Source organism: Oncorhynchus nerka, linkage group LG24 (genome assembly GCF_034236695.1).
Source record: "Oncorhynchus nerka isolate Pitt River linkage group LG24, Oner_Uvic_2.0, whole genome shotgun sequence".
Classification (NCBI taxonomy): domain Eukaryota; kingdom Metazoa; phylum Chordata; class Actinopteri; order Salmoniformes; family Salmonidae; genus Oncorhynchus; species Oncorhynchus nerka.
In genome coordinates this window covers 37144090-37169193 of record NC_088419.1, presented here as the reverse complement: position 1 = coordinate 37169193, position 25104 = coordinate 37144090, and the positions used below count along the sequence as shown (strand labels likewise).

The 25104-nt window shown below is 42.6% G+C and overlaps 1 protein-coding gene across 1 annotated transcript in view; it reads right to left on the bottom strand.

The window, feature by feature from the left end:
* Nucleotides 1–23549, bottom strand: part of LOC115107933 (phospholipase B1, membrane-associated) — a 30434-nt gene extending 6885 nt beyond the window's left edge. Inside the window, exons 1-32 of the mRNA XM_029631712.2 lie at nt 23367–23549; nt 22732–22785; nt 21852–21915; nt 21684–21718; nt 20490–20571; nt 20332–20383; nt 20148–20225; nt 19977–20042; nt 19816–19886; nt 19611–19686; nt 17544–17654; nt 17317–17382; nt 17140–17211; nt 16576–16650; nt 16388–16448; nt 15724–15782; nt 15468–15547; nt 15248–15291; nt 14940–15048; nt 14745–14796; nt 14546–14626; nt 14324–14389; nt 13794–13900; nt 13473–13554; nt 13241–13345; nt 11624–11719; nt 7128–7199; nt 6836–6913; nt 6562–6622; nt 6252–6310; nt 721–788; nt 529–572 (exon numbers count right to left, since the gene is read on the bottom strand). Of these exons, the coding sequence (XP_029487572.2) occupies nt 529–572; nt 721–788; nt 6252–6310; nt 6562–6622; nt 6836–6913; nt 7128–7199; nt 11624–11719; nt 13241–13345; nt 13473–13554; nt 13794–13900; nt 14324–14389; nt 14546–14626; nt 14745–14796; nt 14940–15048; nt 15248–15291; nt 15468–15547; nt 15724–15782; nt 16388–16448; nt 16576–16650; nt 17140–17211; nt 17317–17382; nt 17544–17654; nt 19611–19686; nt 19816–19886; nt 19977–20042; nt 20148–20225; nt 20332–20383; nt 20490–20571; nt 21684–21718; nt 21852–21915; nt 22732–22785; nt 23367–23442 (2302 nt within the window). The 5' untranslated portion in view covers nt 23443–23549. The remainder of the gene's footprint in view (nt 1–528; nt 573–720; nt 789–6251; nt 6311–6561; nt 6623–6835; nt 6914–7127; nt 7200–11623; nt 11720–13240; nt 13346–13472; nt 13555–13793; nt 13901–14323; nt 14390–14545; nt 14627–14744; nt 14797–14939; nt 15049–15247; nt 15292–15467; nt 15548–15723; nt 15783–16387; nt 16449–16575; nt 16651–17139; nt 17212–17316; nt 17383–17543; nt 17655–19610; nt 19687–19815; nt 19887–19976; nt 20043–20147; nt 20226–20331; nt 20384–20489; nt 20572–21683; nt 21719–21851; nt 21916–22731; nt 22786–23366) is intronic.
* Between the last annotated feature and the right edge of the window lie 1555 nt (nt 23550–25104).

Below are 25104 nucleotides of genomic sequence, written 5' to 3'. Positions count from 1 at the left end.
GCTAAACTACAGAGAGGGTGCCTGATGAAGAATGTTTCCTCTATACAAGGAGGCTGCACTCCAAAGGAATGTCATGATATCATATGCTGAGACCGCCATCTTGTGGATATGTGTAATGCTGCAAAGCCACAAGATGATGGGACGGATGATGTCATGTCTTGTGCACTGTGAATTCATTGAAGTCTTTCTCCAAAGATGTGACAGAAACGGGTCGTATGTGAAATCATCAGTGTGAGGAAGCTACTCTGAAAATATAGCGTACCAAGCTACAAATTACTTCACCCCGGAAGAAGTTAAGAAACGTATAGTTTACTTAACTTTTCAAAAGTAGCTCACTACATCCAAACTGCTGAGTAAAAAAAATGTCATACCTAAATCTGAAATGCCATAGACTACAAATTGCAAGAACAGATCACTCTGGAGTCAGGTGTTAACCAAATTTGTAATTTATCCTACTAAACACAAGAAAACACGTTTTCCTTTAAAATGAGCCAATAGGATCAGTGACAAGAGGAAATAGTGACTCACTTGGTAGTGTGGTGACTGTGTCCAAGGTCTGATCTCCTCCGATACTGCAGAAATGCGCACACATTTAGTCAATTTCACTGATGACAATTGTTAAAAAACAGTATGGCAGTGTCAATGTGCTCTGCAAGTGGTCCATAATATGTATGCTGTGTAGTATGACTATTTTTATGCATGATTCATTACAGTAGGTACCTCCATGACACTCCTTTATACTGCGTGTTGAGTTGCAACACGTTCTTTGCCTTGGCTCCCACTGCTGCCTGCAAACAGATTACAATAAAGGCACATAAACAACCCATCATGTAACCAATATAATGTATCCTCTCAGCACAAAGGATAATATAACAGTCAGACACAAGCATGTACTGCTGGTACATTAGTATGCATATGAATACACTTGACTTGCACAAACACATAGAACATCAATGGGGCATCACTAATGCCAAACGACTCCCTGATAACAAATTATTAGATGGTTCATATCAGGGTTTTTCTGGATCAAAAAGTGGCTAAGGTGGTGGGCATGGCAGGGGGCGTGGCAGAGGGCATGGCAATATTCCAAGATGGCGTAGCAGTGCGGACGTGTTTGTTGTTGTCCCGTGTAAAATGTTTTAAATTTTTTTTGTTGTTGTATATATTTCAATATATTTAAACCTTTTTTTCCATTTTCAAATTAAATATACCTTCCAGCAACCCGCCTCACCCAGTGTGATACGGATCTAGTATTTTTAGACCTTATAGCTAGAACCTCCATCAGGGGCTAGCCATCAGAAGCTAATACCTGCCAGTCTGCACAGCACGATATCAACCCTGAGCATATCGGACTGCTTTTGTCCACTACATCACCGGATTCCTGCCGTAAGCTCTGGACCATTACACTGGATTATCGCAGCAAGCTAGCTGCTACAGAGTGGCCCAGCCCCGAAGCTAGTTTTGAGCCAGGCCCATTTCCCGGCCTGCTCAGTGGACCCTATGATCACTCGGCTACACAGCTGATGCCTCCCGGACCCTTCACTAACACGACTAGAAGCAACTACATCACCAGATTCCTGCCGTGAGCTCTGGACCTTTGCACCGGATGCACCGGCGTGACTATAGTGGCTAACGCCCTTGTCCCAAAGCTGGCACCAGATAACCTCGAGCCAGGTGCATCTCCCGGCTAGCAAACTAAATTACTCCAGCTACAATACCTATTTTGCCAATTGGCCTGGACCCTTTGTCGACAAGGAGTCCAGCCGAATCATCACAACTGGTCTGCCGACGTAATTCCGTCCGATGTGCCCTCAACCGGACTTTGCCAGAAGTCGGTGACGCCCTTGTCCCGAAGCTAGCACCAGTTAGCCTTGAGCCACGCACATCTCCTGGCTAGCGTAGTAACGACTGCCTAACGGCTTTCCTGTTTCATCTATTGCTGTTCACTGGACCCTATGATCACTTGGCTACATAGCTGATGTCTGCTGGACTGTTCATTAATCACGGTACTCCATTTTGTTTATCTGTCGGCCCCAGCCTCGAACTCAGGCCCTGTGTGTAGTTAACTGACCCTCTCTGCCCATTCATTGCCATTTTACCTGTTGTTGTTGTCTTAGCTGATTAGCTGTTGTTGTCTTACCTGTTGTTGTCTTAGCTAGCTCTCCAAATCAACACCTGTGATTGCTTTATGCCTCGCTTTATGTCTCTAATGTCAATATGCCTTGTATACTGTTGTATAGGGTAGTTATCATTGTTTTATTTTACTGCAGAGCCCCTAGCCCCACTCAACATGCCTCAGATACCTATTTTGTCCCACCTCCAACACAAACGGTGACCTCAACTAGTGTCTCCAGAGATGCAACCTCTCTTATCGTCACTCAATGCCTAGGTTTATCTCCAATGTACCCACACCCTACCATACCCGTCTGTACATTATGCCCTGAATCTATCCTACCACGCCCAGAAATCTGTTCCATTTATTCTCTTTTCCCAACGCACTAGACGACCAGTTCAGATAGCCTTTAGCCGTACCCTCATCCTACTCCTCTGTTCCTCGGGGGATGTAGAGGTTAACCCAGGAACTGTGTGTCCCTTTGGCGCTCTCATTTGTTGCCTTCTGTAACCGTAAACACCTTGGTTTCATGCATGTTAGCATCAGAAGCCCCCTCCCTAAGTTTGTTGTCTTAGGAAGGCCACCAAAAACTGAAATTTCCATCCCCAACTACAACATTTTCCGTCAAGATAGAACTGCCAAAGGGGGAGGAGTTGCAATAAACTGCAGACATAGCCTGCAAAGGTATGTTATACTTTCCAGGTCTATGCCCAAACAGTTAATTTAAAAAATGAATCTCTCCAGAAGTAAGTCTCACTGTTGAGGCCTGTTTTTGACCCCCCTCAGCTCCCAACTGTACCCTGGACACCATATGTGAATTGATTGCCCCCCATCTATCTTCAGAGTTTGTTCTGTTAGGTGACCTAAACTGGGATATGCCTCCTACAATCTAAGCTAGATGCCCTCAATCTCACACAAATGATCAGGAAACCCACCAGGTACAGCCCTGAATCCGTAAACATGGGCACCCTTATAGATATTATCCTGACCAACTTGCCATCCAAATACACCTCTGCTGTTTTCAATCAGGATCTCAGCAATGACTGCCTCATTGCCTGAATCCGTTATGGGTCCGCGGTCAAACGACCACCCCTCATCACTGTCAAAGCTCCCAAAACACTTCTGCAAGCAGGCCTTTCTAATCAACCTGGCCCGGGTATCCTGGAAGGATATTGACCTTATCCCGTCAGTAGAGGATGCCTTGTTGTTCTTTAAAAGTAATTTCCTCAACATCTTAAATAAGCATGCCCCTTTCAAAAAATGTAGAACTAAGAACAGATACAGCCCTTGGTTCACTCCAGACCTGACTGCCCTCGACCATCACAAAAACATCCAGTGGCGTACAGCACTAGCATTGAATAGACCCCGCGATATGCAACTTTTCAGGGAAGTCAGGAACCAATACACACAGTCAATTAGGAAAGCAAAGGCTAGCTTTTTCAAACAGAAATTTGCATCCTGTAGCTCTAACTCCAAAAAGTTTTGGGACACTGTAAAGTCCATGGAGAATAACAGCACCTCCACCCAGCTGCCCACTGCACTGAGGCTAGGAAACACTGTCACCACCGATAAATCCACGATAATCGAGAACTTCAATAAGAATTTCTCTTCGGCTGGCCATGCTTTCCTCCTGGCTACCCCAACAGCTCCGCACCCCCCCAGCTACTTGCCCAAGCCTCCCAGCCTCTACTTCATCCAAATCCAGATAGCTGATGTTCTGAAAGAGCTGCAAAACCTGGACCCGTACAAATCAGCTGGGCTAGACAATCTGGACCATCTCTTTCTAAAATTATCCGCTGCCATTGTTGCAACCCCTATTACTACTCTGTTCAACCTCTCCTTCGTATCGTCCAAGATTCCTAAAGATTGGAAAGCTGCCGCTGTCATCCCCCTCTTCAAAGGGGGTGACACTCTAGACCCAAACTGTTACAGACCTATATCCATCCTGCTCTGCCGTTCTAAAGTCTTCAAAATCCAAGGTAACAAACGAATTACTGATCATTTCGAATCCCACCGTACCTTCTCAGCTGTGCAATCGGTTTCCAAGCTGGTCACGGGTGCACCTCAGCCCCGCTCGAGGAACTAAACGATATCATAACCGCCATTGATAAAAGATAGTACTGTGCAGCCGTCTTCATCGACCTGGCTAAGGCTTTTGACTCTGTCAATCACAGTATTTTTATCGGCAGACTCAACAGCCTTGGTTTCTTTTCTCGCCTTGTTCATCAACTTCTTCTCAGAAAGAGTTGTGTGTCAAATCGGAGGGTCTGTTGTCCAGACCTCTGGCAGTCTCTATGGGGGTACCACAGGGTTCAATTCTCGGGCCGACTATTTTCTCTGTATATATCAACAATGTCGCTCTTTCTGCGGGTGATTCCTTGACCCACCGCTACGCGGACGACACCATTCTGTATACATATGGCCCTTCCTTGGACACTGTGTTAACAAACCTCCAAACAAGCTTCAATGCCATACAACACTCCCTCCGTGGCCTCCAACTGCGCTTAAATGCTAGTAAAACTAGATGCATGCTCTTCAAACCGATCACTGCCCGCACCTGCCTGCCCGACTAGCATCACAACTCTGGACGGTTCTGATATGTGGACAACTACAAATACCTAGGTGTCTGGCTAGACTGTAAACTCTCCTTCCAGACTTATATTAGGCATCTCCAATCCAAAATTAAATCTAGAATTAGCTTCCTTTCGCAACAAAGCCTCCTTCACTTACGTTGCCAAACATACCCTCGTAAAACCGATCCTCAACTTTGGCGATGTCATTTACAAAATAGCTTCCAACACTCTACTCAGCAAACTGGATGCAGTATATCACAGTGCCATCCGTTTTGTCACCAAAGCCCCATATACCACCCACCACTGCGACCTGTTTGCTCTCGTCGGCTGGCCCTCGCTACATATTCGTCGCCAAACCCACTGGCTCCAGGTCATCTATAAGTCTTTGCTAGGTAAAGCTCCGCATTATCTCAGCTCACTGGTCACCGTAGCACGTGCCCCAGCAGGTATATCTCACTGGTCATCCCCAAAGCCAACACATCTTTTGGCCGCCTTTCCTTCCAGTTCTCTGCTGCCAATGACTGGAACGAATTGCAAAAATCGCTGAAGTTGGAGACTAATCTCCCTCGCTAACTTTAAGCATGAGCTATCTGAGCAGCTTACCGATCGCTGCAGCTGTACACAGCCCATCTGTAAATAGCCCATCTGTAAATAGCCCATCCAACGACTTACCTCATCCCCATATTGTTTTTATTTACTTTTGTGCTCTTTTGCACATCAGTATTTCTACTTGCCCATCATCATCTGCACATCTATCACTCCACTGTTAATTTGCTAAATTGTAATTACTTCGCTACTATGGCCTATTTATTGCCTACCTCCTTTCTCCATTAGCACACACTGTATGTAGATTTTTCTATTGTGTTATTGACTGTATTTTTGTTTATCCCACTTGTAACTCTGTGTTGTTGTTTTTTGTTGCACTGCTTTGCTTTATATTGGCCAGGTCACAGTTGTAAATGAGAACTTGTCCTCAACTGGCCTACCTGGTTAAATAAAGGTGAAAAAAAAAGAATGAGCTAGGTCAGACATCAGCGCGGCTACATTTTAGAGTCCCCCATCTTGGCGCTGGAGAGAAATTTGAGCATTTTTATGTCAATCTCCAGCAATTCTACACATTTTCTTTTGTTCAAACATAATAACAAAATGAATACTGCTAAATTAATAGTTTTTGGAATCTTTAATTCTCTCTGACTGTAGCTTTTATTTAGGTGATTGTTAGTTCCCAAAGATGATATTATAAAAAAAATCTATATGTCCATTCGCTTTTCTACATACTTTGTATCTGGTTTTAGTCGTTTAAGTGTACACTTAAAGCGTTTTTCATCCCTAAAATGAATTTCCCCAAAAATGCACCAAATGTTGTTTTTTATACACTGTTTGGACTTTTAAGGCCAGCCCAAAGATTACAATGGCATGAAAATCCCTGGATATGTCAGCAAATTTACTATCAGCACTTTCAGATTGTTCTATTTTACAAGAACACATGCATGCACACAGGCGTGCACACACAAACACACACACACACACATCAACATATCACACCAACATAAACACTCTCTTACAGTGTTTGAGTCTCCCAGTGCTGCCACCACCTTGATGTCTCCTGGTCGCAGCTTATGAACTGGGGACAGAGGAACAGATTGATACATAAACACAAATACACCAGCATCTCTTTACTTTCCATTGTCCATAGTGTTACAACAAATGAATCATACACTGTTGGGTTTCGACACCTATCTCAGACACGTTGTGTGATTGGTGTGGTGAGGGGGTTGGACAAATGTCATGCAAACAGATCATTGGCCTTCCCTTAGTCATGCACTTCCTCGTATGAAACCTTGTCATCTCTTTCTACACTTCTCTCACTCTCACCTGATGTAGGCACAGAGGTGGATGGAGCAAAATTCCCACAAGAGAAGTCACTTCCCCAGTTCTGGGAGAGAAGACAGACAATATATTGACAGATGAATGTGAGACAGTATTGTCAAATATTGAATACCTAAATTAACTATGAACACATTGCTGTAATAACAGTTATCATTACTCCTCTATCGCTTGAAAGTTTTGACTTGGTCCACCTTATCTACACATGTAAAAAAAAAAATACCGGAAGGCACAGAGATTTAAACCTGGAATGGTGGCCTACTGTAATTGGTGGAAGTGTTGGGGTGGGTTCCTCATAGGTGTAGTTGCTGTTGACATAGGTCCGCACGAATGGTGAGGTCTTGGGGGAAGTCAGAGACACAGTTGTATCAGCTAAACATATAGTACTATCAACACTTTATATTCATGAATTGACATGTTATAATTGCACTCTTTTCTGTAAAACTCCCAAAAGGGTGACCAAAATATATCAGTAAATGCAATTAAATAAAGTGAAGACGTCACAATAGTTCTATAGTTCTGACAATTGTAAACATATTGTCCTAATATTGTACCTTAGAGGGGCATTTCACAGGGATAGCATCATTAAAGTCCTGTTGGGCAGTCTTCTTGCCCAGAGGCTCCAGCTAGTGGAACGCAAAAGCAACAAGAATGATTCAGCAACATGTCAGAGAATTGAAAAGAACTGGGACGATTGTCTTATAGCTTGCGTTTCAACTCAAGTTGTTATTTGTGTCTCAATTTTGTGAATCTTCCTTTATGTCCCCCAGTGCAACAGTGTTGTGTTTTGGGTAGTGACAGTCAGAGCCACATACTGTATATGTTATGACATGTCACATGTATTGTCACATGTATATATGAAATGTCAGGTTCTATATAATATATAGATGGATATATGTGAGGTGGCCTACGAGAACCTGCCGGGTGTCACAGATTACTTATTGTTAGGAAAAAAGCGAAATGCAAAATGCTACAAAAATGTGTTTTTGTGGAAATTGAGATTTTGGTTGTTTTGAATATTTTAAACCCTACAGATAAATTACATCAGGCTGGTTTAGACACAGGATAATTAGCTAGATTGTTATTAATGTAGTCGTATAAAGTTGTCATTTACAATCAACAATGTAGTTATGAATACAAGTGGGTCGGATTTTAATTTGGTCTAAAAGTAGCCATACGCCGTAGCTAATGAGTAACGTTCATAAAAGAGGTTCAGACTCTCCTCTGATGTTGCTTGATCAGTGGTTAGCTGGCCAAAATGTAATGAAAAGTGATTAAAATATATTAAAAGTATTGCAGTAATTTCAGCCGTTCAGAATTATTAAGATTATAGGCAGCAAAGCAATCAATATCATATCAGTGGCGATGTTTAGCTTGTACGGCTTCCTGGGCAACAATATGCAAAATGCAACAATATGTCTGTGAAACTATATATTCACACTATTATGAATGAATTGTGGTTTATTTGGTAGCATTTCATAGAGTGACTGATTTTACTAATTGCATTAGTACTGTATAAAGTTAGAGGTGCGCTATTTAATAGATTCCCCTGCTCCCCCTACCTTCCCAGGCAGTAGCCTGCCTAGCTCACAAACTAGAATCAGGGTGCCCACTCCGGCAAGGTTAATTGACTCACAGTCCCACACGGTGACATGATATCATTGACGTGCAAATGAGCGATAGAAAACCGATCGCGCAAATGTCACCATTCCAAAAAAAATTTGCCTATACCTAAATCCGCCACTGTATCCTATCCTAAACTTGTTGGAAGCGAGAGGCATATTGTTATTAGTATTCTTTGTGTGGCTTTCCTGCAGACTAAACGCCATGTTGCGTATGGCTGCCTTTCACAGTTTGTTAAAAAGGAAAAGGGAACTGGGGAAAAAGGAAATTGCACCTCCATCTAACCATATATATATAAACATACAGTTAAAGTCGTAAGTTTACATACACCTTAGCCAAATACGTTTAAAAACTCAGTTTTTCACAATTCCTGACATTTAATCCTAGTAAAAATGCCCTGTCTTAGGTCAGTTAGGATCACCACTTTATTTTAAGAATGGGAAATGTCAGAATAATATTTGAGAGAATTTTTTATTGAATCTTTTATTTCTTTCATCAAATTCCCAGTGGTTCAGAAGTTTACATACACTCAATTAGTATTTGGTAGCATTGCCTTTAAATTGTTGAACTTGGGTCAAACATTTCGGGTAGCCTTCCACAAGCTTCCCACAATAAGTTGGGTGAATTTTGGCCCATTCCTCCTGACAGAGTTGGTGTAACTGAGTCAGGTTTGTAGGCCTCCTTGCTCACACACGCTTTTTCAGTTCTGCCCACGAATTTTCTATAGGATTGAGGTCAGGGCTTTGTGATGGCCACTCAAATACCTTGACATTGTAGTCCTTAAGCCATTTTGCCACAACTTTGGAAGTATTCTTGGGGTCATTGTCCATTTGGAAGACCCATTTGTGACCAAGCTTTAACTTCCTGACTGATGTTGTTTCAATATATCCACATCATTTTCTTGCCTCATGGTGCCATCTATTTTGTGTGCCATCTATTTTGTGAGTCCCTCCTGCAGCAAGGCACCCCCACAACATGATGCTGCCACCCCCGTGCTTCACGGCTGGGATGGTGTTCTTCGGATTGCAAGCCTCCCCCTTTTTCCTCCAAACATAACGATGGTCATTATGGCCAAACAGTTCTATTTTTGTTTCATCAGACCAGAGGACATTTCTCCAAGAAGTACAATCTTTGTCCCCATGTGCAGTTGCAAACCGTAGTCTGGCTTTTTTATGGCGGTTTGGAGCAGTGGCTTCTTCCTTGCTGAGCGACCTTTCAGGTTATGTCGATATAGGACTCGTTTTACTGTGGATATAGATACTTTTGTACCTGTTTCCTCCAGCATCTTCACAAGATCCTTTGCTGTTGTTCTGGGATTGATTTACACTTTTCGCACCAAAGTATGTTCATCTCTAGGAGACAGAGCGCGTCTCCTTCCTGAGCGGTATGACGGCAGCGTGGTCCCATGGTGTTTATACTTGCATACTATTGTTTGTACAGATGAACGTGGTATCTTCAGGCATTTGGAAATTGCTCCCAAGGATGAACCAGACTTGTGGAGGTGTACAATTTGATTTCTGAGGTCATGGCCGATTTCTTTTGATTTTCCCATGATGTCAAGCAAAGAGGCACTGAGTTTGAAGGTAGGCTTTGAAATACATCCACAGGTACACCTCCAATTGACTCAAATGATGTCAATTAGCCTTTCAGAAGCCATGACATAATTTTCTGGAATTTTCCAAGCTGTTTAAAGGCACAGTCAACTTAGTGTATGTAAACTTTTGACCCACTGGAATTGTGATACAGTGAATTATAAGTGAAATAATATTGTGTCATGCACAAAGTAGATGTCCTATTACTACAATTATAAGTGAAATCTATCAACTGTAAACAATTGAAGTCTGTAAACAATTGTTGGAAAAATTACTAACCGACTTGCCAAAATGTTAGTTTTTAAACAAGAAATTTGTGGAGTGGTTGAAAAACAAGTTTTAATGACTCCAACTTAAGTGTATGTAAACTTCCGACTTCAACTGTATCTGCCCTAGCATGACTATCTGGAAAACACTCTGCATCAAAACTCCGAAGGACAGACAGGGTCTCCAAGTCTTGCGCTCGCCACCGGGTCTGAGTAGCACCAAATGGCATCACAGTCACCGGGGATCCTCAACTTCAGTTGATCCACCCTAACACTCAACACCACCCCAGTTATCACTCCTTTCAGCGGTGCACTGCTCCGGAGAGCAAAGCAGGACACCACTTTCACCTCCTGTCTCGAAACGTGCAGCACCCTCTTCACCTGAGCAGCAGACACACACAAAATAAACACACGTCCACCTCTGGATACTTTGACCGAACCCAACTCTTTCTTCACCCAGCCTGATACCACAAACGGATCGGCCAAAAGTCACCTCGGCCAAAAGTTCACCTTCTTAATGAATCGTACTCCCACTGGGCCAGAGTCATCTCAGGCATTTTCCTGGTCATTGGGGTGAGGCTCGGAAGCCTTCACCTCACCTCATTCTTTCTCCTCACTTTCCGTCGACTGCTCAGGGTCTCAGGTGAGAGAGGATCTTCAACGTGGAGCAAGCAGGTATGTTAAGATAGCTAGCTAGTTAAGTACACAGTGCATTAGCTAGACGTTATAAACTATCAGGCCACTACCTGCATCTACTTTGAATTTGTTCAAGGTAGACTATAGCCAGTGTTGTTGGAGTAACAGTACTATTGAAGACAAGTTTGAAGACAAGATGGCATAGCTAATTATTACCATTATTTTTGCCATCTTTCATGCCATCCAGTGTTGTATATAGTCAAATCAAACAGATATTTCTTTAATGTTTTTCATTTTAGGGATTTGTTGTTGACGGTTCATAATCGCAGTGAAATGTACGTTCTTTTTTTTTGTATCATTATATTATACTGTATATGTATCTATGATTGTATAGTAGAATAATTCATTATGGTAATGATTATTGAATGCAAACAATACCAGCAGTTGCTGTTTAAAAAATAATAAATGTAGTGACAATCTCTTTTGAAACAATCCAGTTGAGTGTCTTTGAATGCCGTTTTCTCCGTTTTTAACGTTTTGGCTGAAGTCAACTTTAAAACCTCCTAACTTGGGACAGTTTGTAGTTTTCAGAACTTCAAAACTAGTTCAGAATTTGACGATGTGAAGGGTTTGCCTAGGCTGCCATACATATTATGTGTTACACTCATAGCACATTTCTTTCTATCTAGAAGCAAAAAGGGTTGTTGTGCTGTCCCCATAGAAGAACTCTTTTAAGAACCCCTTTTGGTTCCAGGTAGGACCCTTTTGGATTTCATGTAAAAACCTTTTCCACAGAGGGTTCTACATGGGACACAAAAGAGTTCTAGCTGGAACCCAAAAGAGTTTAAGCTGGAACCAAAAAGGGTTCTATCTGGGGACAGCCACAGAACCCTTTTAGAACCCCATTTTTTCTAAGAGTGTATTGGGTCTCACCATGTTGTTCCAGAGACCACGAGCCATCTGAGTCTGGGCCTTCTGACTGAGATGGAAGCAGTCAGGACTGAAGTAAGTGCGGTCTGGACGTCCATCCTATGTGTCAGACAGAGAGTGTAGTGTGAATATGTGTGCTTGTGTGTGTGTGAAAGACAAAACATTTAAAAGGTGTGCAGGTGAGTTTAGAAGCCCAAGAGGATATATAGACCCCTTGACTATTCAGACCCTTTGCTATGAGTCTCAAAATTGAGCTTAGGTGCATCCTGTTTTCATTGATCATCCTTGAGATGTTTCTACAACTTGATTGGACATGATTTGGAAAGGCACACACTTGACTATATAAGGTCACACAGTTGACAATGCATGTCAGAGCAAAAACCAAGCCATGGGGTCAAAGGGATTGTCCGTAGAGCTCAGAGACAGAATTGTGTCGAGGCGCAGATCTGGGGAAGGATACCAAAACATTTCTGCAGCATTGAAGGTCCCCAAGAACACGGTGGCCTCCATCATTCTTAAACGGAAGACGTTTGGAACCACCAAGACTCTTCCTAGAGCTGGTCGCCTGGCAAAACTGAGAAATCGAGGGAGAAATCAGGGACGTGACAAAGAACCCGATGGTCACTCTGACAGAGCTCTAGAGTTCCTCTGTGGAGATGGGAGAACCAGCCCGCTTGGCACATGACAGCCCACTTGGAATGGAGCAAAGTACAGAGAGATCTTTGATGAAAACCTGCCCCAGAGAGCTCAGGACCTCAGATTGGGACAAAGGTTCACCTTCCAACAGGACAACAACCCAAGCACACAGACAAGGAGTGTCTTTGGGACAAGTCTCTGGATGTCCTTGAGTGGCCCAGCCACCCATCCAACCTGACAGGGTTGGGAGAACTCCCCAAATACAGGTGTGCCAAGATTGTAGCGTCATACCCAAGAAGAGTCAAGGCTGTAATCACTGCCAAAGGTGCTTTAACAAGGTACTAAGTAAAGGGTCTGAATACTTATGTAAATGTGATATCTGTTTAAAAAATGTATATAAATTAGCAACATTTCTAAAAAACTGTTTTTGCTTTGTCATTATAGGGTATTGTGTGTAGATTGACGATGGATTTAAATTTTAAAAAATAGAATAAGGCTGTAACCTAACAAAATGTGTAAAAAGTAAAGGAGTCTACATACTTTCCGAAGGCACTGTGTATAGAGAAAAACCTATACTTTGCTCTCTCTCTCTATATATATATATATTGTTCACTCAATGAAACAATGCATAGTAATTACAATTCAACATGATCAACTCAGTGTGTGTTTGTGTGTGTGTGTGTGTCTGTACATGCGTGTTTGCGTCTGCCTGAGTATGTATGTGTGTGTGTGCTGTGCTGTGGGTGCGTCCATATATATGCGTGCGTCTGCCAGAGTATATGTGTGCGTGTGTGCGTGTGTGGTGTGGGTGTGTCCGTACATGTGTGCGTGCGTCTGCCGGAGTATATGTGTGTGTGCGTGTATTTGTGCGTTGGAGTGTGTGTGTGTCTAGCCATTTAACGGCATTGGAATATTCACACACATTGTACAGTCTTACAATTGTTGTTTTAGAGAACAGGTGAGTGACAATGCAGTGTGCCTAACCTCCATCACTGGAATGATAATGTCTCGTAGGAAAGGCTGCAGGACCACCGTAAAGTTGTTATGGGTGTCGTATCGTCCTGACTCCACTAGCTCATGCAGTCCACGCTGAAAGAGGTAACAGTTCATTTTTGTTATTGCTAATCAATGAGCAACCACCCTCTTATGGTATTTACCATAGCGTCATGTATAATATTGTGGTCTCAATGCACTGCAGAATTAGTCTTTTCCATACCTGATAATCTCTGTTCAGAACATGGAGTTGCTGAAGTGTTACAGAGCCCTCCTTAGGCGAGATGACACAGGGACACAGAATACTGAAGGAGAGACACACGATCAGGTGTTACTGATCTAGACTTCAGAGATCCGTTGGTATATTACCCTGCATAATGGCAAATATATGAAAGTGGTGGCTTGATGAGGAGGATTGCGGATAGGGGGCATCCCGACTCAAAGTGTGCATTTGCACCCTCCCTGTAATGGATTTTACAATTGTGAAAACTCCCTCCAGCAACTGCTCTAGTTACATTCTCCACTTGCTGGGAGGGACTCTTACTTGGCAAGCCAGGTAGGGCACTTGAGATAGGCATTTTCTTCTGTGTGTATCTGTCTCAGAATGGGGATGTAGAGAGGCTCCACCAGGTTGACCAGGGCCCTCGGCACCTGAGAGAGAGAGAGAGAGAGAGAGAGAGATGGAGACAGACAGAGACACAGAGAGACACAGAGAGAGAGAGAGACGAGACAGAGAGAGACGGAGAGAGAGAGAGAGACACAGAGAGAGACAGAGAGAGAGAGACACACACACAGAGAGAGAGAGACACACACACAGAGAGAGAGAGACACAGAGACAGACAGAGAGACAGAGATAGACACAGAGAGACAGAGAGAGACACAGAAAGACAGAGAGAGACACAGAGAGCGAGAGACAGAGAGACACAGAGAGAGACACAGAGACAGAGAGAGAGAAAAAGTGTTTGTGTTAAACAACAAGTAATTGAAAACACAGGAATGCATGTGCTTGCTGATAAGATGTGTAAATGTAAGAATGTGGAAATAGTGTAACTGTGACATGTCTACAGCTCTTACCTGTTTATGAAGGTAATCGAGAGACTCACGAATGTGGCGCACGTAATTGTCAGTGGAGTAAAACAGCTGTGGGAATGAAAGGTAGTGACAGTCAGAGCAATGGAACATGCACATCTGGTACAGTATCACTGCAGACAGAGTTCTTAGAGGAGGTCACGATACAGAATGGTATTGTATTGTATCTTAATGTAGTGTATCTTATCACCAAGTATTGGTACTCACAGAGTTGTAGCAGTACTCACACATGTCATTGCCTCCAATGAACAAAGTGATAACTTTCCAGTCGTCTTGGAAATGAACGCTCTGTGAAAGAGGACAGAGGGCGAGAACGTGTTTTCATATAAGCTTGTTTATTATATCAATCTATGTGTGGTAGGCAAACAAAAAGTAGATTGAAATATAATTCAGGATTGTCTTTTACCGAGTCATTCTTCATCCTGGCCACCAGTGCTCGCACTTGGTCTGGGATGTCCCTTAAAAACAAACACAGACAATCCAACATCACTCTTCGGCAACAGTATAAAAACTACAAAACATATTCAGTAAAACATAGTCAGTCAGAGAGGCAGGTATGTCTGGATAGAAGAGTATCATATGGACTGGTGATGAGACTCACTTGGCTCTTTCTCCGGCCACAGCCTGGTTGAGGAAGGCCTGAGTGGTGTGCTCTTTGCCTTTGCCCACTGAGTAGCCAGTCAGGGAGGGGTTAAACTCACGCAGGATATCTGAGCAGCAACACAAAAGACAAAATACATATCCTTCAAACCTGAATACATTGATAACGATGCACATAAAACAACAGCATTTTTCTTACTCTTCTGAATGTAAATGTGTGAATGTGTATTCCAGTCTTTGGGCAACATTTTGGCTCCACAATTAGCCTGATAGCGAAGACAAGACGACAGTAACACGAAGGGGACTCACTGGGAAGAGTGGTGACGGTGGTGAGGTTCTCGTCTCCACCGACACTGAGAAACACAGAGGCTGGTTATAGACTATTTAGAGATGTAAATCATATAGATTAGTGTTCACCTCTACCTCCAGGTAACCCACAGCAAAAGAAGACGAACTGACAATGACTCTGCACTTTGTACTTGCTGTGTCGTTGTAGGAGCGATAAGGACCCTTTATGATAAGGACCCACCTGTATGATAACCCCCTGTACTGCGTCCGGACATCCAGTAGGTTGGTTACGCTGGATCCCGATCCGACACCGTTGCCCGCCTGCCGGATAGGTCAAAGCGTGTGTTATAAATATAGCAATAGCATGAGTGTAATAATACGGCTAGCAATAAAATATGATGAGCAACAGTCCTACAACTGGGGTAATGTAGATCACTTCACTAATGTACTATCCACTATAGTACAGATAAAAGGTAAACACGGGACAGGTGACTTACAGTCAGAGAGTCGCCCACTGCAGCTACTACTTTAATATCGCCAGGCCGGAGGGCGTGAACTGTGAACGCATAGAAGATCAGGTGATGAGAATGATGTAAGGCAAACTTTATCCAGGGAGCACAATCATAAACCTGTTGACATCTGTTTTCTAAAACTTTTTTTTGCCCATTTTTAATTGGGGCAATAACAGTCTATTACTAGTACTTTTGAAAGTCTTTCAACCTGAAGGAAGTGTGGTTTGAAGAGACTGTAATGCATCAGAAAGGTGTTGTGAAATTCAGAAGATCATCAGGCAATATTGTTTTATGATCTTCTGTGTAGAAAATAACTTTATCATTGATTATGTTCTTTTACCCCCCCCTCCCCAGTGCCTGGTCTTATCCATTCGGTTCTATTGAGTCTAATGGGCAAAGTAGAGGGAAACAGAAGTCTTATCTTTCAGCGATGGGGTCATAATATGGTGTAGCTTAAACAGGTCAAAGGATAGAGCCACATTTGCAAGACGAAAAACAGAAACCGCTTTGTTTATTGCAATGATCCCTAGTTTGGGAAACACTGCAGTAAGTGCAGGGGTTATACAAGACCAGGGCATACTGGCTGTGTCTCAACAAATAAGCTGTATATTGTACACTGTACGTTGTATAGTGCGAGGATTCCTCTCACCTGAGGTGGGTGGGGAGTTGGAAGGGCTACGGTCTTCGCAGGGCATATGAGTGCCCATGATCTGACGACAAGGCACGCAGAGCACATCCAGAGTCATTACCATGTATAATGGGTATGCAGAGACCACCATGTGCAGGGGTCTAATAGTCATACAGTATCAGGCCTCATACATGACAACAATAACTCACAGGGTCGAGAAGAGGAGAGGGCTCACTGGTATGATCTGATGGAGAGTTACTCTCTGTTCTCAGGAAGGGCCGGTCCTGTGTGTGTGTGTGTGTGAGTGAGTGAGTGAGTGAGTGAGTGAGTGAGTGAGTGAGTGAGTGAGTGAGTGAGTGAGTGAGTGAGTGAGTGAGTGAGTGAGTGAGTGAGTGAGTGAGTGAGTGAGAGAGAGAGAGTGGAGGATGAAGGTTTGAAAACAACAACAGCATTATTTCTCAGTTGTATGAATCATACTATACTGTGTGAGACTTTTATAGGCAGCTCATAGTACAGTATGTGCACAATGTACATTATTAATCCGAAACTATACTGTATTTGCCAGACTTTAGGCAGGGGTTCAAATAGTATTTGTGTTCTTTTAACTACCTTAGCTGCACTTTATTGAGCTTGGTTGGTGCAATGGAACCAATGAATAGGCCCTAAAGTACAAACTACACTCATCTGGCACTCCAGGCAGTCTCAATGAAAGAATTTGAAAGAAAACTACTTGAACCCAGGTGTGGTGTGTGTTGGAAGCCACACTCTCTCACCTCACTGGGGCATAGCACAGAGATAATCATGCTATTTTCCTCCATGTTCTGCTGGCCTATGGTGGGCTGCAGCTGAAAAACAGAAAACAAGTCTCCTTTGTTTGCCTTGACTAGAATTAAGAGCCGAGACAATGCCACAGTGTGTTAGCAGCATGTGTAGTATTTTGTGTGACGCACCAAGTTGGTCCACATCTGTACTGCCAGTTTGTCTGTGTGTTGTTCACCCGCTCTGGGGGCAGCGCTCTGTACATAGATTAACATTTGTGTTACACACACTGACACACGTATGCATCAGAAATGCTAGCGTACGCACACACCATAACAACTCAACTCTGCATCACACAATAGGATAGGCACATTAATGTATAAAAATTGTAGGGAGGGTTCAATGGCTTGTCACTCACAATAAAAGAGGCGGGGTCTGATGTGATGAAGGGGGCATCCTGCAGTAAGACGGTGAAGTCATCTCTGTTGCTGTACCACTGCTTCTCCACCAGGTGTCGATCAAGGGACTCCTATTGACCACCATGAATATTAGTTTGTAAAAATAAAAATAAACTATATAAAACCTTTTTAACTGAAATATTGGTCTACTAAATCCCCAGCAAGGAGAGACGAGTGTGCCACTTTCATTTTAACTTGTAAAGTCCCCTGTACTACAGCCCCTTCCGTCCATAGCTCCTATAGACCTACTGTATGTGTTTTACCGTATTTTATGCCCCGTAGGTTTTTTTTATGATGCAAAATATTTTGGGGGGTGAAAACAGACAATAACATGCAATCTAACCTCATTTTATCTTATTTGTATAGTGGAAAAAATTTAAACAGCACATACAGTGGGGAGAACAACTATTTGATACACTGCCGATTTTGCAGGTTTTCCTACTTAAAAAGCATGTAGAGGTCTGTAATTTTTATCATAGGTACACTTCAACTGTGACAGACGGAATTTAAAACAAAAATCCAGAAAATCATGTATGATTTTTAAGTAATTAATTTGCATTTTATTGCATGACATAAGTATTTGATACATCAGAAAAGCAGAACTTAATATTTGGTACAGAAACCTTTGTTTGCAATTACAGAGATCATGAGTTTCCTGTAGTACTTGACCAGGTTTGCACACACTGCGGCAGGGATTTTGGCCCACTCCTCCATACAGACCTTCTCCAGATCCTTCAGGTTTCGGGGCTGTCGCTGGGCAATAGGTACTTTCAGCTCCCTCCAAAGATTTTCTATTGGGTTCAGGACTGGAGACTGGCTAGGCCACTCCAGGACCTTGAGATGCTTCTTACGGAGCCAATCCTTAGTTGCCCTGGCTGTGTGTTTCTGGTCGTTGTCATGCTGGAAGACCCAGCCACGACCCATCTTCAAAGCTCTTACTGAGGGAAGGAGGTTGTTGGCCAAGATCTCGTGATACATGGCCCCATCCATCCTCCACTCAATACGGTGCAGTCGTCCTGTCCCCTTTGCAGAAAAGCATCCCCAAAGAATGATGTTTCCACCTCCATGCTTCACAGTTGGGATGGTGTTCTTGGGGTTGTACTCATCCTTCTTCTTCCTCCAAACACAGCGAGTGGAGTTTAGACCAAAAAGCTATATTTTTGTCTCATCAGACCACATGACCTTCTCCCATTCCTCTTCTGGATCATACAGATAGTCATTGGCAAACTTCAGACGGGCCTGGGCATGCGCTGGCCTGAGCAGGGGGACCTTGCGTGCGCTGCAGGTTTTAATCCATGACGGCGTAGTGTGTTACTAATGGTTTTCTTTGAGACTGTGGTCCCAGCTCTCTTCAGGTCATTGACCAGGTCCTGCCGTGGAGTTCTGGGCTGATCCCTCACCTTCCTCATGATCATTGATGCCCCACGAGGTGAGATCTTGCATGGAGCCCCAGACCGAGGTCGATTGACCGTCATCTTGAACTTCTTCCATTTTCTAATAAATGCGCCAACAGTTGTTGCCTTCTCACCAAGCTGCTTGCCTATTGTCCTGTAGCCCATCCCAGCCTTGTGCAGGTCTACAATTTTATCCCTGATGTCCTTACACAGCTCTCTGTTCTTGGCCATTGTGGAGAGGTTGGAGTCTGTTTGATTGAGTGTGTGGACGGGTGTCTTTTATACAGGTAACGAGTTCAAACAGGTAATGAGTGGAGAACAGGAGGGCTTCTTAAAGAAAAACTAACAGATCTGTGAGAGCCGGAATTCTTACTGGTTGGTAGGTGATCAAATACTTATGTCATGCAATAAAATGCAAATTAATTACTTAAAAATCATACAATGTGAATTTTGGATTTTTGTTTTAGATTCTGTCTGTCACAGTTGAAGTGTACCTATGATAAAAAATTACAGACCTCTACATGCTTTGTAATTAGGAAAGCCTGCAAAATCGGCAAGTGTATCAAATACTTGTTCTCCCCACTGTAGATGTTGGGGATATAGGGGAGATGACGTAGATGTAAGACATTGAACCTGGAGGACTTGAGTGAGGATGGCCTTCAGTAGTCTGAGCTCCCCTTCATGTTTTTCCTCCATACATTGACACATCCTGTCAATAGACATAGAAGCAGTCAAATGCCTACCAGAAACTATAGCTTGAAATCACTGAAGAATTTCAAACTCAGGGAATGAGTGCACCGACTGATTGAGGAGTTGTGCAATTGTTTGAGAAAGTCACCTGTTCTGATAACGAAATCCAGTATCATACTCTCCATACCACAGTGCAACATTGACAATGGTCCGCTTCAACTGCAAACACATTAAGAGCAATCTTAACGATCATCTAAATGAATGTACTGTAGCATTGCTGAGAGTGTCACACGAGTCACCAAAACCCACCTGCGACTGCAGCACCTGCAGCGCAAGATCCACCTGATGGACAGCTGCTTTGATTGTCTCGCTGACCTGCATACACACAAACACTCACTCAAAGGAACGCAGCCACGAACACTGTAAAGTCATGAAATGAAGACGTGGACTGAAATCCAGACATGTGAGTTGGCTGCTGACCTGGTCCTGACATACACAGAGCTCATCCACCTGAACGAATAGCATCACCAGCTTCCAGTCTGTGTCTAGCTCAACGGCCTATCAGAGAGAAGAACAGACACAGTCAGAGACGACAACCAGGGAAGCTGTTCTGATTCTATAGAACAGTGTGTTGGGTGGTGTAGAAGGAGAGTCGCTCGAATACCTGGTTACTCCTGAGGGAGAGTGGTAGTTCCTTTGCCTGCTCGACAAGAGCCCTGCAAATGAACAAAACATGGTCTGAAACACTACTTTTCTCACTCTTTCTTTCACGCTCTTTCTCTGTCTTTACTCACACAGGGCGCAAGTGTAGTTGTGGTTTACCTGTGATGTGAGGATTCAGAATAGAGGTTTGTCTGACCAAGGAGAGTACTGGTCATTGCAGGGTTAAACATGGTCAGCAACTCTAGCAGGGCAGAGAATAAGGGGGGAGGAAGTTGCTTGATTGTAAGTGAAATCAACATTGTCATATGCACACGACTTGGCACTTTATGGCGTGAAAAAAAATATTATAGGAAATGGCCCCGTATGATTTATATATTAAGTACTGTATGTACTGTCTATATAGATATACTGTAGATACACGTGGGCAAATTGGTTTGACCAGACACATAGGACTGTCTTGGTACTAACATGCAGTAAGTGCCACGTGAGTTGAGAGTACAGTGTGTCTATCACTTTCATCTTTATTCATGTTCTTTTGTATTGTGTGAGAGGTACAATAGTCTTTATTGCTTCCTTGTGAAATTCTTTCTTGTGAAATTGTTGGCAGTAAAGACTGGTGGTCCTATCGTTAGTATTGTCGGGGTTGGTACTGATACCGGACCGATAAAGATGTCACACAGTAGTGTGAGGTTTATGAATTGATACTAAAAGGAACATAATAACCTATTAGATGGGAAACTGTTCATTCTTATATTGGTGTATTGTCTAAAAAAACGACAATTATTTGTATGTTAATGGCATGTGAAACCGTTCAACAGTTACAGTCATTTCTATAAGAGCAGGCCTAACACTCCCACTATCTCAAGTACATCATTTCTTCCAAACGTATTCAGTTTTTCAATGCTTTTTCCTTTCCCGCACAAGCCTATCGTTGAAAATGGTTCAGAAGACAAATAAATTGTTTAAAAGGTAAAAACCTCAATTCTGTCTGGTTCTAGATTATCTTGATGAAGTGAGATGAGAATTCTACGTAAGTATACACGAGGGTCAGATTGCAATGGAAGGACATTTAGCATGGAAGAGGAAGATCTATCAGCAGGCCAAAATGTCTTATCGACCAATAAGTGTGTTTTATTGAGATATTTGATGCGGTCTGTAATTTGGTGCTGAAGGTCACATGAAATTAGAATTTGTATTTGTTTGTACTTGTGTCTGTCTATGTTTATAGCCTGGGTTTGAATACATATTTTCACAATAATATTAGACTGTGGAGCAAGATCTTTTCTTCTGTTTCAAAGGACTGGTTTGATACATTGAGTAACCCCCAAACCCTCATGAATAGCAGGGGCTTACCATGAAGTCTCGATAACACTCTGGACAGCTCGCTGCTGCAGAAAGGGAGAGAAACAGAAGTTTGAAAAACCTTTCTGCATTCACATTGACACTAGGGATGATTCAATATTGACACCTGGTAGTGTTCCCTTATCTATCAAGGTTAGATACATTTGATGTGCTGCTTACCTGTGTGTGTGGGGAAGTCCAATGGCAGAGAGCACAGTCACATCTGAGGGTCTGACACTGTGAGCTGGAGAGAAAATAGTGAAATTAGGAGCCGACCTGAGGCTGCACTGGTTGATCGTTCAGAACAGCCAACTCAACTCAAAAAGGACTAAAGAGACTGAAGATATGCACTGAGTATACCAAACATTGGGGACACCATCCTAATATTGAGCTGTGCCCTTGGAACAGCCTCAATACGTCAGGGCATGGACTCGAGATGTTGTCGAAAGCGTTCCACAGGGATGCTAGCCCATGTTGACTCCAATGCTTCCCATAGTTGTGTCAAGTTGGCTGGGTGTCCTTTGGGTGGTGGACCATTCTTGATACACACATGAAACTGTTGAGTGTGAAAAACTCAGCAGCGTTGCAGTTCTTGACACAAACCGGAGCGCCTGGCACCTACTACCATACCCCATTAAAAGGCACTTCCATTTTTTGTCTTGCCCATTCACTCTCTGAATTGCACACACACACAATCCATGTCTCAATTGTCTCAAGGCTTAAAGATCCTTATTTAACCGGTCCCCTCCTCTTTATCTACACTGATTGAAGTGGATTTAACAAGTGACGTCAATAAGGGATCATAACTTTCACCTGGATTCACCTGGTCAGTCTATGTCATGGAAAGAGCATGTGTTCTTAATGTTTTGTATACTCAGTGTATCTCTACATTCTTGTTGGCCAGACATATAATTGAATGACCTCAAAGACATCAAACAGAGTACAAGGCCAGATCATACTGTTCTTTACCCAGTAAAGATGTACTTTCCCTCCTCGGGCTGTCAAGCCATTAATAACAACTACTGTATATCGCTAATGACTGATTAGTGAACAGACTCACCTGAGGAGGGAAGGGTCTTGGAGAGAGAGATCTGAGTGCAAGGCAGTGCAGAGGCTGGGAATAACAAAAGCGACATTACAGGTCACATACTATGGAGATTAATACAGGAACTTTTTTATACAATCAATGTTGCTTACTGCTATATGAATGTGGAAAGCATACGTGAAGCGTGCACACATTAAATAACATCTTCGTTTTTCTCAAATGCTTTCTCAGATCCTATTTGCTCCATGAATTTAGCGTTATCATCTTAGAAGAGAGGCGACAAGAACACATTCAACAAGAGTGCTGTCGTGTCAATGAGAGAGTTTGTTGTCCCATATGATTTATACTGTTTTTGTCTCACTCCTGAAAGTCTCTCAAGGTCCCCAAGATGTTACTTTAACTATGCAGAAATACATTAAAATGGTGTAACCAAAGCGGGCAAGAGTACATCAATTACACTGAAATATGAGAGACCTCAGGCATGCCAATAATCACCACAGAAATACAACTTGACTTTACTTGTGATATTTTCCAAATACCATTCCTGCCACCACGAAACACAAGGCCACTGGTATTCTTCAATTTACCCAGTTTGTAAACTTTTATGTTTAAAATAATCAGAGAGTTTGAGTATAGAAGTGCATAGAAACCTGGTGCTGTGGAGAACCCCAGCAGAGCTATAACCAGTAATGGAAGCATCCTTTGTCTGTCAAAGTTTGTCCTCATAGGCCATCTGTTGTCTTCTGTCTGTCTTTATGTCTGACTATCTGTCTGTTTGTCTAACAGCTCAGTTGTCTGGGCTTATTGTCCTTTACCGTCCTACTTCCTCAACCTCGCGGTTTGAAGTGATTCAAAGGTGCACCTATCCAGGATATATAATACACATCATGCATATGCATATTATGCATAGTGGGAGGGGTTGGGCATGGCTGTGAAATTGTTACATCCCACAATTACAGGAAGAAAGAATGGAAGAAAGTGAAAGCAAAGACGAGATAGAGAGAGAGAGAGGCAGCCCAGTCTAAGCTATTCCCTTTCCTTGCACCCCTGAAGCTAGGACAGCATAGTCCCTGCCCATTTTACGAAAACCTCTGATCCTTGATGAAAACCTGCTCCAGAGCGCTCAGGACCTTAGACTGGAGAGAAGGTTCACCTTCCATCAGTACAACGACCCTAAGCACACAGCCAAGACAATGCAGGAGTGGCTTCGGGACAAGTCTCTGAATGTCCTTGAGTGGCCCAGCCAGAGACCTTACTTGAACCCGATCTAACATCTCTGGAGAGATGTGAAAATAGCTGTGCAGTGACGCTCCCCATCCAACCTGACAGAGCTTGAGAAGATCTGCAGAAAATAATGGGAGAAACTCCCCAAATACAGGTGTGCCAAGCTTGTAGCTTCATACCCAAGAAGACTCAAGGCTTTAACGCTGCCAAAGTTGCTTCAACAAAGTTCTGAGTAAAGAGTCTGAATGCATATGTTTGTAGACGTGATATTTCAGGGTTGTTTTTTTGTTGTACATTTGCTCAATTAAAAAAAAAAAAGTATTTGCATGGTCATTATGGGGAATTGTGTATAGATTGATGAGGGGGAAAAAATATTTATTCCATTTTAGAATAAGGCTGTAACGTAACAAAATGTGGAAAAAGTCAAGGGGTCTGAATACTTTCCAAACAGTAAGTCGTTCTGGATAAGAGTATCTGCTAAATGACTCCAATATCAATGTGAACAGTGCCAATGAGAACCTTCCTCGACAAACTTTTTTTTAATGAATCATTATTACATACTTTAAAAGTTGTTTAGAAATGTGTGAATGACTTCCATTAGCCTGCTAACATTTACAAATGTGGGAGTCATGATTTAAGGCGAGGAACCACAGGCTGAAAATAAAATGTTCAATTTATAAATTCTGAGATTTTTTTGTATATCTGTAACTTTCACTAATTATTATTCACGATTCAATCAGGACTATCCATAATCATGGTAGCATCCACATGAATGTAAAAGTGTTTAGAATAAAAGTGACTCCAAAAAAACAGCATCAATTATTTACCAATAATTTCTATTGGGCAAAAAAAAAGAAATTCTGAAACACAATCAAAACAAAGCAAAGCAATTGCATTCAACAAGTTTGTCGTCACTATCATTGTATGCTAGGAATATGGGACCAAATAGTATACTTTTGACTACTTTTATACACAAAATAATTTGTCCCAATACCTTTGGTCCCCTACAATTGAGGGACTATTTACAAAAAGGGCTGTCTTTTCTAAACAGTTCACCCCAAATGGATGAAAATAACCTCAAATTAAAGCTGACAGTCTGGACTTTAACTTGGGGCGGCAGGTTAGAGCGTTGGACTAGTAACCGGAAGGTTGCAAGTTCAAATC